The sequence below is a fragment of the Rattus norvegicus genome, chromosome 1 (assembly GCF_036323735.1).
Source record: "Rattus norvegicus strain BN/NHsdMcwi chromosome 1, GRCr8, whole genome shotgun sequence".
Lineage (NCBI taxonomy): Eukaryota > Metazoa > Chordata > Mammalia > Rodentia > Muridae > Rattus > Rattus norvegicus.
Window position 1 is genome coordinate 8,978,411 of NC_086019.1, and position 17,022 is coordinate 8,995,432.

At 46.3% G+C, this 17,022-nt stretch overlaps 1 protein-coding gene across 13 annotated transcripts in view; it reads right to left on the reverse strand.

The window, feature by feature from the left end:
- Utrn (utrophin) overlaps window positions 1-17,022 on the reverse strand; it is a 503,427-nt gene that overhangs the window by 437,350 nt on the left and 49,055 nt on the right. For 5 of the 13 annotated variants that reach the window (XR_010063620.1, XM_008758595.4, XM_006227637.5 and 2 more), the window contains exon 1: window positions 2,060-6,930. The exons of 6 other annotated variants lie outside the window; for them this stretch is intronic. Coding sequence is in view for 5 of the 7 variants with exons in the window: in XM_008758595.4 (XP_008756817.1) it covers window positions 2,060-2,153 (94 nt within the window). In the remaining 2 variants the exon portion in view is untranslated. Of the gene's footprint in view, window positions 1-2,059; window positions 6,931-16,094; window positions 16,632-17,022 lie in introns of those variants that run through there. 2 more of the 13 variants (XM_008758596.4, XM_063281964.1) reach the window with 2 other exon arrangements.

Here is a 17,022-nt window from a genome sequence, read left to right on the forward strand (position 1 = left end):
ATGGCTTAATCCAGGACATTCCTGAGGAGCTGTTGCACAGCTACGAAGTCACAGTCTCGGTTCAGCCACAGCAGGGCCCCTGGAAAGAGCCTCAGGACACAGGTGGCACCAACGGACTGCCAATCTTCCAACGCATCTATCAGAAAAGGAAATGCCAATCAAGACATGGAGTCTCATAGGCCAATAAGAGAGTGGGAAGGGTGGCAAGAGAAGCAGGCTCTCCCAAAGTTGTTTCCTGAGCAGGGAACCTCGGGCACATCATCTGGTCATTCACAGATGCCTATGTGAATGTGTGCCCCATCAAAATAGTACTCCTATCAAGGTCACTGAAGAGACATGCTTTACAAAACTAGCATAAACTAAGCTTAATTTAAGAGAAGAGATGTGAAACTCCTATAGAATTAGGGATGGGGTAAACATTGGTTTTCTATTTTTATGAAAATAACATCCCTGATATATTTTTTTAAATGTTATCTTCCCAAAGCCTTTATAGCAGCCAGAGCAAAGGAAGAAGTAATACTACCTAAATAGAGCAGAGCTCTGCCAAGATAGTATTTTACAATAGCTGACCCTTGTCATCCAGTAACTTTGTTTATTACTGTCCATAATTTCCTTCTAGTTGGCTTCTGATTTTAACCACTGCAGCTGCTCCAGACCGTCTGCAGCAAGACGACAAGCAGGTTGGAATCCTAGGCAGGAGAAGAGAGAAGCCTACCAGACTCCAAAGGCATTTCAGAAAGGTGACAGTGCCACTGCGATTACCTCTGTTCAGGAAGCTTTCGTCACCGCCCTGAAAGGTACCATGATTACACCCTGGGACCATAGAGCTCCTCAGTAAGAAAACAAAGACAGAGGCAGCATGTGGAGAATCACAGCTCATGAACACCCCCAGGCCCTTGGCCAAGAACGATAATCACTAAGGAAAATACAAGCTGGTCCTCTCATTTTAGTAGCATGCTTACAAGATACACCTATTATTGTCGTGTCCCCATGCTACTAGGAAGGAAACATCAAAAGGGGGGAAAATTGCAAAAAAAAAAAAAATAATTTTTTTCCAAAAAGTAAAATCTAAGTACTCTTAAAATGTGGGGTTTTTTGTTTTGGTTTGGTTTGGTTTGGTTTTCGCATTTTTTTTTTCTCAGAGACCGCACTGCAAGCATATTCATGTATCCATTTAAGAATACGTGGATGTTTAAAATGATCAGAAAACGAAGTCACTCTGGAAGGAGACTCTAATTAGGAAGTCAGAGCACCCACCTCCTGGAAACTCTGCCTATCCAAGGACAAACCTATAGTAAACAGAAGCCCCCTGTTTCCACCACCCACCACATTGAAATAAACAGACACCCCTACAATTCACCGCGGCGAAATGCTTTCTCGTGTTCCTTGTGAGCTCTGAACTACACCTGGGCTTCTTAGAATGTTGCCTTTTCTGCCAACACAGTAGACTGAACAGAACAGAGGGTCAGGACCTTCAACACCCCAGCATCAGACACGGTACTGCATGCTGAAAAGTCAGCTCCTGGAAGTTGGAGCTGGAAGAGCTAGAGGTCAAGGCCAGCCTGGGCGACATCAGTAGCCTGGCACAGAGGAAAAGTGTTCTCTAAGAGTAAACAGGCAGGGGTGCTGGAGAATGGCTCAGCACTTAAGATCACTGGTTCAATTCCTAGCCCCCACATGGCAGCTCGCAACTGCCTACAACTCTGGTTCCAGGAATCTGACATCCTCACACAGACATACATGCCAGCAAAACACCAACACACATTAAATAAAAATGAAACGGGAGTAAGGAGTCAACACTGTATGAGCTGCCTTGAACACGGTGGCAAACCTTTGATACAAACGGCATTCGACAGCATTCAGAAGCACCTGATACGTGGCCTCTATTCGGCTCCACAGAGACCCGGCATTTGTAGGAACAGGCCACCTCTGCCTGTCACTAGATTAAACCCTGCTCTCAGCAGCTTCCTGACTTACAAATCAGACTTAGGAAGAGAAAGGGACACTCTCTTTCAAAAGCCTCCCTTACTGTCTGGTGCCTAGCAACTGACAAACTTACCTGGGGATCTCCTGCAAGCCTGGAGAGACACCTGCCCAGGCAAATCCAGCCTCCACTTTTTCCACCGAAATGTGGTGGCTGCCAGTCTGCTCATCACCTACGTTGGCGGCTGAGTTGAGGGAAACTGTAACTGTGAAGGAAGTCAACACAAAAGCTGCCTGCGAACTGCACACTGGGATGTCCTGTTAGGTTGGTGTTTTTTTTTTTTTTTTTTTTTTTTGAGTCCCTTTTATTTTTCCCACAAGAGGATCTGACTAAATCTAACTCCACCTCCCCCCATTACCAGACAGGAAGTTAAACTCTGCAGTCAGTACAAACTCTTGAGGTACTTTTGGTCTTAATAATCACAGTTAAGGCCTTTGAATGTTCTAAATCAACTAGAGAGATTCTAACCATTTTTGTTTGATGTTGTCTGACAGCAAGGACCAACATACACACACACACAGACACACACACACACAGATACACACACACATACATACACACATACACACATACACACACATACATACACACATACACACATACACACACACACACACACACAGAGATACACACATACACACACCACTGTGCATACACATGACAATGTTTACTTCCCTTGTGGTGCAGGCCTTTACTCCCAGCACAGGGGAGGCAGAAGCAGGTGCTTCTCTGTGAGTTTGAGGCCAGTCTACAGGGCGAGTTCCAAGACAGCTACAGCTACATGGAGAAACCCTGTCTCCGAACACCACAAAGGAAAAGAGAAACTGCCGTGATGGAAAAAAAAATAAGCACACCAGAGTTATGAGCAGTAACTCTTTCTTGACTCACATTTTCCAGTCTTCTATTTTAGATGTCTGTCTTGTTCTCCTGACATCACTCACATATGTGTTATCCACATAAGCACAAAGAAGAAGGAAAAGCATGTACACCATGGTATCTGCATCCTCGGTCTTCTAATAGTTTTCTCCCCACTTCTGAAACAGAAAATCTGTACCCAGCGTGCAGATTTTTCAGAGAATACGTAAGCCTACCAGGCTCCATGGGAGCTTCAACTAAAGGGAACCTGTCTAGCTCAGAAGACCATAGACTTGTGACTCTGGACAAAAATAAAATCCTCCCTCCTCCAATCCTCATTCTCCCAATGAATAAGATGGGACGGGACAATAAAAAGTCAGAATGGCTCGGGTCATGTCACTTAGTGAAAACCCAAAATAAGTGGCCGTTTTACTGCTATAATCCGCATACTATGAAATCGTAAGTCCAGATGCAGTGCCCAAGTCAACGGATATCGGATGCAGACTCCGTGCATCACCCCATCACCAACTATACCGCCCTACAAACCATCACCCTACGGATAGCCGTCACCCTTCACACGCTTCCTTACCCAGCCTAAGGCAGCTACTACCATCTCCTTCTGGTCTCTAGGGATTCGCTGGTTCTAGACACTTCCTATAAACGAAATCAACAGAATTTGATATGTTGGGCCTGGCTCCTCTAGTCGAGCATGTTCTCGAACCTCTGCACTGGAGCGCATGCCGATATCTCACTGTTGGTGGTGGAATGGCGTTTTGCTGCACAGATGAGGCACACCACGTCTTCCATCAGTTCACAGGCAACTGGATGGGGTCCACCTTTGGGCCATTATCGGTTTTTCAGCTCTAAACTTCCACATGTAAACTACTTCGACGGACACATTTTCACTCCTCTTGGAGACAACATAAATCTCGGGAACAGAGTCGCAAAGCGTTTTTACATAATACCATGAGTGCACTGAGGAACTCCTGTTCACTTTTCTAAAGGGGCAGCACCATTTTTACCTTCTCTCCGGCAGCTCCATGAAGATGGGTCTCCGTGTTCACTGTTCACAGTAAACCAAAATATCTCTGCTCCCATAGGCAGAGCTAAGTAGCCAAAGTAATGAACAAGAACGGAAGCACGACCCCGCATAATCCGGGAGAAAGGAGGCATCCATGGACAGCAGAAGCCAGCTTCAGAAAGGACCAGTGAATCCCCACACTGCTACTGGCATAGTTGTACAAGCCACACTTGCTACCTTTTGTCTTTCTTGATATCGAAAGTATAGATATGGGAGAATACAGTGAGTACTTGAAAGAGAGTCTAATGCAAAGGGTTGATGGTGCTTTCAAACCTTAGCATGTCCAAGCAAATTTACGTAGGATGACATCAATTGCCTCTTGATGCAACATTCTACTGTAGAATTTAGTTTTTTGATCCTCCCTCATAAAAACTAAACAGAATGAAATCTATATAAATAAAGCACAACAAAGAAAATACTACAAGGCCATGTAGTGGTGTGAATTAATTTGGCCCAGGGAGTGGCACTATTAGGAGGTGTGACCTTGTTGGAGGAAATGGGTCACTGTGGGGAGGGCAATGAGATCCTCCTCCTAACCACATGGGAGCCAGTCTTCTTCTTCAGCCTACAGATAAAAATGTAGAAGGATCAGCTCCTGCTGCCCCATGCTTGCCTGGACTCTGCCATGCTCCCACCTTGATGAAAATGGGCTGGCCCTCTGAACCTGTAAGCTGGTCACAACTAAATGTTGTCCTTTATAAGAGTTGCCTTGGTCATGGTGTCTGTTCACAGCAGTAAAACCTTAATATAGGCCATAGCTTTAAAAAAAGATTAACACTTGGAGCTGGATAGGTGGCTCAGTAGTTAGGAGGTCTTCCTACTCTTGCAGAAGAACTAGATACAGTTACTGGTAACCACATAGCAGCTCACCATCACCAAAAATCCAATTCCAAGGGAGCAAACACCCTTTTCTGGCCTTCACAGATATCAAACGTGTGCAGGCAAAATAATACTAACAGAAAATGAGGATAACTATTTTACCCAGAAAAAGAATTATAAACAAAAAAAAAAAAAAGGGAAGGTGCTTTTCTGTGTTTTCCAATGCCAGGCCTCAAGTCTTGCAACCTGTATTCATACTGTGATTCATCCGTCTTTTAAAATTTTCCATGTCCCAAGGCTACACTACGTAATCCATTGTTTTAGTTATTTCTTGGCACACAGCTGATGTTGAAAGTGACCATTGAACTTTTATATGTCCAAGAGAACTTTCCACTGTGGGAAATTTTCTAAAACAACCTCATTGAACTACACGGAAACGTCATCAAAGCTCAAAAGCAGAGAAGCCACACATCGGCCCATTTAGCCACCACACTGGTTTCCCTGCAGGACGGATGAGACACCAAGCATACTCCAGACAAAGCGCTGGGGCTTCCCCAAACCCTGAGAACGAGAAAAAGAAGCTACCATCAGTTCCCTAAGGTTATCTGAAGGAACTCCTAAAAACTTCCAAAACTCTTTCCAAAAACTCCTTAGGATTGTAGGAACCTGGTCCTCACAGATCTGTTCCTCTGATAGGTTACACGGTGGCCTGGTGCCTAGCTCAGGAGGCCATTTCTGTCACAAGTATCTGTCCACGGTATGCGCACTCTTATTCAGTCTGGTGTTGAGACAGCTGTAATCAAATTTGGTACATACCACTAGCTCTATTATAGCCCCACAGCAACTGGCTGGCAGCCTAGGTCTCTTCTCACCAGGAGGGAAAAAAAGGGATAGCATGGAAAGAGAATAAAGAACTAAACAGCTGAAACACATGCAGCATAGCAGAGTGGGAAAGAGAAGTAAAAATATTCAAGTAGCAATCTCTGTAGAAGAGACATACCCAGCATATCACACACACACACACACACACACACACATACACACACATATGCACATATGTAAACCTGTACAAAAACACACACAAATATAAATACATGTACCTAGGTCAGCCCACTGTGCCACAGAAAGTACACAGTTTCCTTATCCTGCTATTGGCAAAGCCTCTTGGCTTTGAACATCGTATTATGACTGTCAGCCCAAACTAATGAACCTATCCTCCTAACAGCGCCATACACCAGGTAAAAACCAGTGCCAAACCATACTCCAACACCAGCGTGACCAAATAGGAGGGGCCTGGCCCTCCTCCATCAGACTCTGCACAATACTGTCCTTGGCTGCCAACTCTTCTCTACTGCCCTTAAGCTGAAGCCATGGCTTTGCTCATCACTCATGTCAAGAAAAGAAAGAGGTCAAGCAGGGGCAGGATGTATTCTCCTGGCTGAAATAACATGACTTGAATTTACAGATTTCTAAGATCAACCCCCTGCTAACGGACATTCTCTACTTAATAGCAGTGGGTGTAAGACTGTTCTCTTGAGAGTCTTCTCATCTCTTTATAGCCTGTCTTGAAATAAAATCTGATGACCATTTTTGTTTCATGCCCTTATAAACTATCTGTCTTGAAATGACTTTACCCTTATAAAAATAAAATGTAAAAATAGCATACAAAATTCTCACGTCGCCTCCCACAATGTGAGTATTTTACATAACTGATCCAGACCAGAGAGTTAACATTGATAACAATTGTGCAAACATGTCTACAGGTACAGACTTCCCATTCTGTCCTGGTTATGGCCCAAGTTTCAATCGGAGATCACCCATGTGAATGAAGAATCCATAAACCAAGCTCTATCTATGTCTGTGTCTTATCCCCCACAAGGTTCTGCTTGCTAACGAGCTGGTCGTTATTAAACCCTGAGTGTGCCAGGCTAGATATTCACCCCTCTGCACTTCTGCTCTCACTCTGTGTGTCGAGTTTCACAGCCGGTGTCCCCGCAAAGTATTGACAATTAAATTCCTCCCATGAAAGAAAAAATTATATATCAGGAAACACAGGTTACATCAAGGAGGAGGAGGAGGGGGAGGAGGAGGAGGAGGAGGAGGAAAGAAGGAGGAGGAGAAGGAGGAGAAGGAGGAGAAGAAGAAGGAGGAGGAGGAGGAAGAGGAGGAGGAGGAGGAGGAGAAGAAGCAGCAGCAGCAGCAGAAGAAGAAGAAGGAGAGGGAGAGGGAGAGGGAGAGGGAGAGGGAGAGGGAGAGGGAGAGGGAGAGGGAGAGGGAGAGGGAGAGGGAGAGGGAGAAGCAGAAGAAGCAGAAGAAGCAGAAGAAGCAGAAGAAGCAGAAGAAGCAGAAGAAGCAGAAGCAGAAGCAACAAGATCCAAGTCATTTCCCTGAAACTCAACACATTCACTTCTGCAGCAGACATCTTTCATGAGTGGTGGGCAGAATCAGAGAGGCTCCAAAAGAATCCCACAAAATCAGCTTCGGTTTCCCCACGTAGGGATGCTCAAGTGCAGGTCTAATATCAAACGAATTATAAGGAAGCTACCTTTCTTTATATCCATAGCTTCCTTTGGGTATTATAGCTGCAGACGAAGGATGGTCATAAAACTCTGCAGCCTCACCAGGAGCCCACACAGCCTTCCCACATCTTTGTTTATGTGGCCGCTCAGAGCAATCTACCTACAAAGCTGTCCCAGCCTCCAGGTTCTCTTCCCTCCAGTCCTTCCCTTGGAGTCCCCAAAGGATCTTTCTACAGAACTTAGAACTGTGTAACTCCACAGGCCCGGGGTGGGGGGCTTCCTGGATGAGGATGGATGGAGTCCAGTCTCCAACAGGCTCACATACCCCACAATCTGAACTGCTCATCCCTTGGCTCTCCTAGCCAATCTCTATCCTGTGCACCCAGGAATGTGAAGATTAAAAAGGACATTCTTTCTTGAAGGCCACACGATCTAACTTTTTCCTTCCTTGGTGGTACTAAGAGTGGAACCTCGGGCCTTGGGCATGCTTCAAGTGAGCCTTCCCTCTAATGTTGTCATCAGAGTGATGTTATTTAGGATTCAGTTCTCTTGAGTATCTGAAAGGGACTGGTCCCAAGCCTGCCTGCAGGCATCAAAACCCAGAGGGTCAAGTCCCTTATAGGAGGTGCTAGAACATTCACATCGCCTGACCACCTTGATAACATCTGTAAATTACTCACAGTAACCATCTCGATACAAGCAGCCTCAATTCTGTCTCATTTGAGGAAAAAGAAATCTGTACATGTTCACTAGGAAAGCAATTTTTCCCAAAAAGTTTTGATCCGTGGCTAGCCGAATCCACTTATACAGAAGCCCTAAGAAAGAGCGCTTCCTCAAAGGATATTCTAAGATTTCTTTAACTCATTTGTGTCCAACGATGATATCCTATCTTGGCTTTTTATACCACTAAAGGTCACTAGCAAAAACCCTAGGTTGACATGAAGAGGATTCGTCACGCGGCGTTGACAACATGTGCTGAGGATGCTGTTACTGTTCAGATGATTCAACTACAAAAAGTCAACGCCAGGAAAAAAAAAACCCTTGGAAAAATAAGCAAACCCCAAAAAAAGCAAAGCCAAGGATGGTATTTCATGGGTGGAGTCATTTCTCAGACTATTTTCCCAAAGCACCAAAGATATAAATAAAATCTAAAATCAAGCCTTCACTACCATATTAGTATACAGTGTAACTGAAGGGCATTATCATTCACAAAACCAAGTTACAGAGAGTCAAACCTACACCCCACTCTGAACAACGAGAAATGATCCCCCGACCGCACAGAGGCTAGGATATACGCCCTCTGCCATGCACACATCGTTCACAACTTTCAGTGAGGGGGAGAGGAAAGTAGGAATCACAGCTTTGGGGACAGGCTGGGTCTTGTAAGTCAAGGCCCTCCTCTCATGGCAAGGTGCACACATCTGAGTGTGAGGCAAGCTAGGTCTCAAGGGCAGAGTTGCTTTCTGGTAAAACCGGCAAGTATTTTCGCTAACTGAGCAGTAGTTCACAGGGATCTGTGGTAGAACAGACCAACACTCCCTGATGCCTGAGGAGGCAACCACTTAGCAGAAGCAAGATGGGTCAGCCAGGCACTTAGGAGAAACCCCAGCACAGTCAGTTAACTGCTTAGAGCAGGAGTCATTCAGATAGCCACTCCCACTATAAGCACCCACCCCAAGGGCAGGACGGAAGGTCATCGCCTGGGCTCTTCAGGGAAGCAAGAACAGTTACTTACAGAGACAGCAAAAGATAAGACACCAAACACTAAAAATCAAAGAAGTTAGATTTGGTTTGGTTTGTTTTTTTTTTTTTTTTTTTTTTAAAGACAGGGTTTCTCAGTGTAGCCCTGGCTGGTTTGGAACTCACTCTGTAGACTGGGCTGACCTCAACTTCAGAGACCCACCTGCCTTTTTGCCCCAAGTGCTGCGATTAAAGGCGTGTGCCACCACCACGTGGCTTTAGCAATACTATTTTGAAAAATAAAAGGAGACATGATTTTCTGAACCATCTATGTGTTTCCTCTTGATTTTTGTTTTTGTTTGATTTAGTTTAGTGTGTGTGTGTGTGTGTGTGTGTGTGTGTGTGTGTGTGTGTTTTCTTCAACGATTTGGGTTAGTTTGTTTGTTTTCGATTGGGTTATGGGTGGAGGGATACGTATATGAGAATAAGATCCCCACAGAGACCAGAGCCGAGACAGAGACAGAGACCCAGTGTGCTGAGTTACAGGTAGCTGTGAGCTGTTCAACATGGGTGCTGGGAACCTACCCCAAGTCCTCTGAAAGTAGCACACATGCTCTTGACCGCCCAGCCATCAACCCTCCAATCCTGGCTTGGGTTTTTTTGAGACAGAGTCTCACCCAGGCAGCTAGGCTATAGTCAAACTTAGCAACCCTCCTGCCTTGACCTCCCAAGTGCTGAGATTACAGGCATGTGCCAGCATGTCTGGAGTTACATGTTCTGTCTTTTAGATGTCTGTAAGCAACCTACACATGACAGAGCAAGGGACAGTAAGTGACTTTCCTTAAGTACATTTGTTGGCACTGTGAGAAAAAAAATGTGACCGGTTTCTAGAGAGTTCTAGAATGTTCGAGCTTTGTGGCAAGGTGTGAAGAAGACATCAGGTACTTTTTCTTTTATTATCCTTGATAATAAAGCCCAATGGGAAAAGTGACCAAGTGGTTCCCGCCAGCCTATGGGTTCAGCTAGGGTTGCTCGGAACACTACCCCACTGTCACCTGCCACTCACTGCCTGTCTCCTCACTGACTCTCTGCAGCTAAACGTACTAATTTCCCCAGATCCTGACTACTGTCACCAGCTCACATTGCCTGAGCATACACTGAAGTCTGCCTCAGAGACTCGGCTCTATCAGCTGGCCCCTCCAAAAGGGCAACACTATCCCTGTTTACAAACTGGCTTCCATGGGCACCATCCACCACAGTCCACTAGGCGCATTTGTCTGCACTCCAACCCTGGTCATAGGACTGTGTCTGTCCCTGAGCAAACGTCCTCATGCAAATGTGAGGGTGCTCCCTCTTCAGAAGATACGGGGATTAGCACGTATGAGTCACCCACAGATCCAGCTTACAGCTGCCAACACACAAAGACAGTCTCGTCCAAACATGGACACTCCACCCACTCAGACTGAGAATGAGATAAACATCTATTCATGACAGTTAGGGCCAGGGCTGTGGGGAAAGTGAAGAAATCCAGGTAGTAACTGGACAGAAACAACCCAGGAACTGGAGGCATTTGCCGTCTGGTAGTGCGTGAGAGAGAGAGAGAGAGAGAGAGAGAGAGAGAGAGAGAGAGAGAGAGAGTGTGTGTGTGTGTGTGTCTGTGTCTGTGTCTGTGTCTGTGTGTCTGTCTTTCTGTGCATGTGAATGTGTATGTGTCTGTCTATATGTCTGTGTGTTTGTGTGTGCTTGCGTGTGTGTGTGCGCGCGCGCGCACACACGCGTGCTTGCGTGCATGTCTGTGTCTGTCTATGTGTGTGAATGTATATGTGTCTGTGTATATATGTTTATCTGTGTGTGTTTGTGTGTATCTGTCTGTGTTTATATCTTTGTTTGCATGTGTGTGTGTGTGTGTGTGTCTGTCTTTCTGTGCAGGTGAATGTGTATATGTCTATCTATATGTCTGTGTGTTTGTGTGTGTGTGTGTGTCTGTCTGTCTGTGTCTTTCTCTGTGTGTGTATGTGTATGTGTGTGTGTCTTGTATGTGTATCTGTGTGTCTGTTTCTGTGTGTCTGTTTTTGTGTGTATTTGTGTGTGTGTGTGTCTGTCTGTATCTGTGTGTGTTCATGGGTACCGGTGCTTCTTAAGGCCAGAGGTCAACCTCAAGTATCTTCCCTAATCACTGTCCACCTTGGTTTTTTTGAGAAAGGGCCCCTTGTTGAAACTCATCTAAGTTAGCTGGCCAGTGAGCCCAAGGATCCTGTCTCTGCCTCCTCCCCCTTGAGATTACAAATGTGTCAGCACACTCAGATTTTTTTTCAACTAATTTCTGGTAATTAAACTCAAGACCCCACATGGCAAGCACTTTACTGACTACTGTCCCAGGCCATGGCCTTGCAGTCTCTAATATAATGTGGGAGAGTCAAAAAATAAAAATAAAAAAAGTCCAAACGAGGGACAGAAAGGATACGCGTTATTTCTCACTGTGGCATCTCCAAGTCGGAGCACTCAGCAACCCGTTCTCAGTACCCAGATGGCGTGGGCTGCTCCTCTGACCAGTAGATTTGGAGGGGAGAGAGGACTGCGCTGTTCTGTGCTCTGCAGCCCTGACAGAGCTGGCTCCCAGGCTAGCCAAGTGGTTCAGCTTGCAAGCCACAGATGTCATGGCACCTAGGACTGACTGGCCAGAGGCTGCAAAAGGAACAAGGAAAGGCAGTGGCGGAGAAAAAAGGTTGTGATGAGCTGTGCTAGAGGGAGAAGCACAGAGCCTGCCTGTGATGGCAGTGCTCATCAGCACAAAGAGAAAGGCAGGATGGAGAAAGGAGCTCAGAGGCAGGGCTAGCAAGGGGAAAAGCTTCAAAGAAGGTAGAAACGAGAGACAAGCCTCCAGGTTCAAGGCAGCCTCTCCAGCAAGCGAGCCATTCCCAATCGTGTCAGTCTGTACCCTTCGCCATTAAAGCCGTCTCTGGGGAGTGTCTGTGAGTAAGGCTGTCTGGCCAACAGAGTTTAAATACGGTGAATGTAACAACGTAGATTTTGAAATTAAGAATATTGGGCTGAAATAACTTCCAGCCAAATGCCGATTAGTGGCAAGCTACAGAAACCAATGTTCCCACTTGGCATGCAAGTCGGTCGGTGTCCGGCTTGGGGAAATGGCTGGCCTTGACTGTTCACGGACACTGACATCCACTGGTGCCCGTGCCCTCTTGCAGGATACACCGTGTCAGGAATCTAACTCGGACATGAAAGATGATGTATGTAAGCTTTCACGACGGCAAGGAAGACTGCAAACGGGGGTGTTCTTTACTTCCGTTATGGCCCAACCCAATTACCCTCTATTTTGTTCCGCCTGGATCGTGTGCCCTCGAAGGCAGCTCCCTGGCTCCAGAGATGCTGACTGGACCCACAGGAAGCCCAGAGAGTTCAAAGCTATTTTTATGAAAGTAAATGATACTATACAATGCTTCCTTTTCCTCACGGTCACAGCCAAAAACCATTTGATGCCAACAGGAAACAGACGTTCCTCAAAGCACCACGAGGCCAGGTGTCAGGTAGCACCAGCTGCCAGAGCCTGAGCCAGAGCCACCCCTGAACTCTAGCACAAATACTTGCCGTGGACTCTCAAGCCCATCGAGATGTGACTTTTGGTGACAGAAGGACAATAGCAGGCAGCATTACTACTTCTGAGTGCATGAAAGTCGCAGACTTGAGGGATCCGTGATGTTGGCTCTTCTCCAAGTCACTCTCTGACACCCGCAAACCCACCCCACCCCCAACCCATGACGGCACAAGAAAGAGCAGAGAGGAAAAGGAAGCCAAACAATGACTCTAGGCTGTGGATTTCATATTCAAGGAGCAACAGGTGTGTGGGTCTGGGGAAATATAAATTCTCAAAGCACCTTTCACCTCAGCAGGGCAAAGAGCCAAACACAGAAACCTGACATTAAGGCAATGATGTCAGAAGTGAAAAGCACCATCCTTCTCCAGCCACGCCACAGGATAACTTCCCCCACGTAGCCACTTGAAACACACTTGACTGTAAAATAGCAGAGGCACTAGTCATCCATCTATCGTACGCCATCTTTAAGGCTTAGCGGCTGACACATGCTGGGTAAGCAGTCCACAGTTACTTAGTGAGTGAGAGTGAATGGGAGTGAAGTAAGAGGCAAGCAGAAAATGCTCTCCAGAATAAAGATAGCCGAAAGCTCACACACACACACACACACACACACACACACACCCGAGGTAGTATATAAATGTCGTTCTTAAAGAGCACGAAGCTGGACGGAGTTGGACAGTGGGGCGAATCTCAAAGGGGTCAGGATGAGGAATAAGACCAAAATAGATTGAATGAAATTCTCAAACAATGAATAAAAATATGTTAAGTTTCTGCGTTGCTCTTTTGTTTGTTTTTCCACTCTCCCAACATGAGAACAAAAATTGGAACCCAGAGATCACGGACAAGAGACATGACTGGGAACGTAGCCTCCACAGAGGCAGCTAGTCTACCATCCCTTGGGCTAACAGTGGACGGCAACCATCATCAGGAAAAAGCCAAGTGACAAGTCAGAGTCATCTAGGTTTCTCTTTCTTTCCCTTTGCCATTGGAGAGAAAAGTTTCCAGTACAGAATATACAAAATAGCTTTGTTGTGTATATTCCATGCTCTAATAAAAAAGGCTTAGCTGTCTGTGACATAGACAAGGAAATACAAGTGAGAACAACACTGTGTGGAAATGAAGCTGCCTGGTGAGATCTAAAAGAGACGCTGTTGTGGTAGGGCAGGTCTGCAGTCCCAGTCCTTGGGATGTGAGAGGGTGGAAAGGTCACAGAGGGAGGCCAGCCTAGGAGCTCAGTGAATTCTGCCTGGGCTATACAGAAAATCCTGGTCTCAAAAAAACAAAGAAATAACAACAAATCCAACAGAATGAGTGGAGAAAAAAGATGACGGAGTTGAGTCCTCCAATGTCTGCTACTGGGATAAAGGAATGCTATCAGCGTGAGAACATCACTACGACTGGTTATGCAACTTACAGGGTTTAAGTGGGTTGGATTATAATGATATTAATTATATAAATACAGTCTTTGGAGCATGGACAAGAATAATTCAGCCATTGGGGCTGGGGATTTAGCTCAGTGGTAGAGCGCTTACCTAGGAAGCGCAAGGCCCTGGGTTCGGTCCCCAGCTCCGAAAAAAAAGAACCAAAAAAAAAAAAAAAAGAATAATTCAGCCACACCACCAGGCCATGTCAGAAAACTAAACAATATGCGGGAAGCAACTAAAGAATATTATAAAGTACGATTGTATCTAAAGATCCTGGCCATGTCATTTTTTTTTTAACTGTTAATTTCCCTTTTGTTTATAACAATTGCTCCAAAGAGTACTTCTCTGTTCTCTGATTTTTGGGGGGGGGGGGATTTTATTTTTAATACTTAACTTTTTCAAATAGTTCCCCACTGAGGTCACACCCAACAGCCCCGAAGAAGATTGTAGTGGAAATTCTTGATGCCTACGTCAGAATGGCCTCATATTTCAAGATAAAGAGGAGCCACGGTCCGCTCACTACCAAGGCTTCTGCTTCTTGCGTGGATCTCCTCACTCCTTCATCCCCCAGGATCTATCATCCTGAGGCAGGCACTCTCCGAAGCGCTGAGAACAAGACCTGGAAAGCCAAGAAGCCTGAGGTAAAGAGCACAAGCAGTAACTGTGGCAGGCGCCCTGAAGCAAACCAGCAGGCACATGGCAGAGGATTACAGTGCAGAATCCACTCCGGAAGGGAGTCAAGAAAGAGGTGCGATGCCCAATCCCAGAAAGAGGAGAGGGAGAGCCAGCCAAGGACCAGCATACCAGACAGGAGAGGGAGACCACAGAGGGCACTAACCATGGAGCCAAAGACCCACCCGTGTGGCCGGAGGGAGCAAGTGGGCAGAGCGAGCAGGCACATTACCGATGGGAAACCATCCCTTCACCACAGGATTCACCCATATGTTCCTAAGGGCCTGGTATTCTTCTAGGCTTTTCCCTGACATCTCAGAAGCCCACCAGGGAACATTCTCTCCCCGATCTTCCCCCAGGCAGGAGCATTCTATTTTCTATGTCCCACCTGACCCACTGCCCACAACCTAATACACCTCAAGAATCTGCACCACCACACAGGGCTGCAGTTCAAAGCCTGTAAGCGGGGATCCCGCAGTATCTATGCTTTCAAGAAGCCCAGCCTAAAAGTTAGCACCAGCAGAGATTAAACAAACAAGTCACTAAGAAAACAAGCCAGGAAGAAGTAGGCACGTTAAATGGAGACAGGGATGGGTGCTTACTTATTCAAGATGCCCTTGTTGGAGACTTAGTGCCACTGTTAATCCCCTTTGCTCACTTATGACTCTGGGGGTTAGAAGGAGCTTGCGAGATTCTTACCCAAACATGATCCTCACAGAACAGACCCTTCTAGGCAAACTTTCCATCTAGACCCTCCACACACACATTCAGCAGACAGGCAGTAAGGGAGAGACAAGGACAAGAAGTCTACTCAATTGAAGGAGCTTGAGACCCCATATTAACAACAATGCCAACCAACCAGAGCTTCCAGGGACTAAGCCACTACCTAAAGACTATACATGGACTGACCCTGGACTCTAACCTCATAGGTAGCAATGAATAGCCTAGTAAGAGCACCAGTGGAAGGGGAAGCCCTTGGTCCTTCCAAGACTGAACCCCCAGTGAACGTGATTGTTGGGGGGAGGGCGGCAATGGGGGGAGGATGAGGAGGGGAACACCCATAGAGAAGGGGAGGGGCAGGGGTTAGGGGGATGTTGGCCCGGAAACTGGGAAAGGGAATAACAATCAAAATGTAAATAAGAAATACTCAAGTTAATAAAGAAAAAATAAAAATTAAAAAAAAAAGAAGTCTGCTCAACAGAGTGAACTGTGAGTCCAAGGTATCTTTTAACAACTGACAGTGTCAAACCCTTCCCTCAGAACCTGATACATTTCAAACAACACTACAGGAACTCTGTGGTGTGAAACACTGTCCAGTCACCCAAAAAACCAAAATCACTTCGAATCTGTCACACCGATTTCTTCTCTGACCAAACCATGCCGCTGCTTACTCTCTGTGAAGGAAGACGTCCGAGTAACCACGCCATTCTGGGCGAGTCTCCTTTACCTGCCTGCAACTCTCCACTGACTCCATCAGTGGCCACGGATGTCTCTTCCATTTTCTCCCTGGCTCGGCCGGGCCCTCCAAATGTGGTTTCAATTCCCAAGCCAGCAGCACAGATCCCGCCGAGTCACAGAGATAGGCATCCCCCTAGGCTGGAGGGAGGCCTTGCTTTGATGCAGTCGAATTGAAAAGCAGGGCCCGAGTATATGGGAGTGAGGAGAGATGAGTCCCTCCCCAACTGCCCAGACCAGACCGGCTACATTCTTGCCTCTGAGCAGAGCCCAATCCCGGTGTGCACCTCAGAGCCTCAGCCAGGCGTCGAGCCTGTTGCCTTAAAAACCCTGATTTGTGACAGCCCTTATCTGCCTAGGCCAGCAAAGCATGTATTTCTGCAATCACCACAGTGCTAATGGTTCAGCAAACAGCAAGGCAGGCATAGTCCCCCTTACCTCTCCCCTCCCGCCACCTTCGGCTTCCCTGTGCGTTCAAGCCAAAGGCAAAACTGACTTGGGCAAAAATATTAAGGAACTTCAAACCAGCAAATACTTTTCTCCCAGTTTCTAACTCTTGCAAGAGAGCCTCTTACAAATTTTGCAATCTGGTCTCTCTTGGTTTTGCAATTAAAAATTTTAGCCCCTCCTAATCCATATGAATCCCTAAAGCTTTTAGGGAATCCATCTACTAAATAATACATGTTCTCCCACCGAAAGGTAAAAGACTCCTGGGATGAGAAATACTACTGAATAAAATGCGAAACACAGCTTGGCCGACCTCAGCACACAGCTCTGAGCATACTTTGTCCACAGCGCTGGGTTTGTGCTGGCCCTGCATGAATCTGGCAAACCTGAAGTACCAGATCTGATGATCCCTTTAAGGAGGTCTTCCTTAGCTTCCACAGCCTATCTCAGCTGCCTCAGGATTCGCCCTCAGA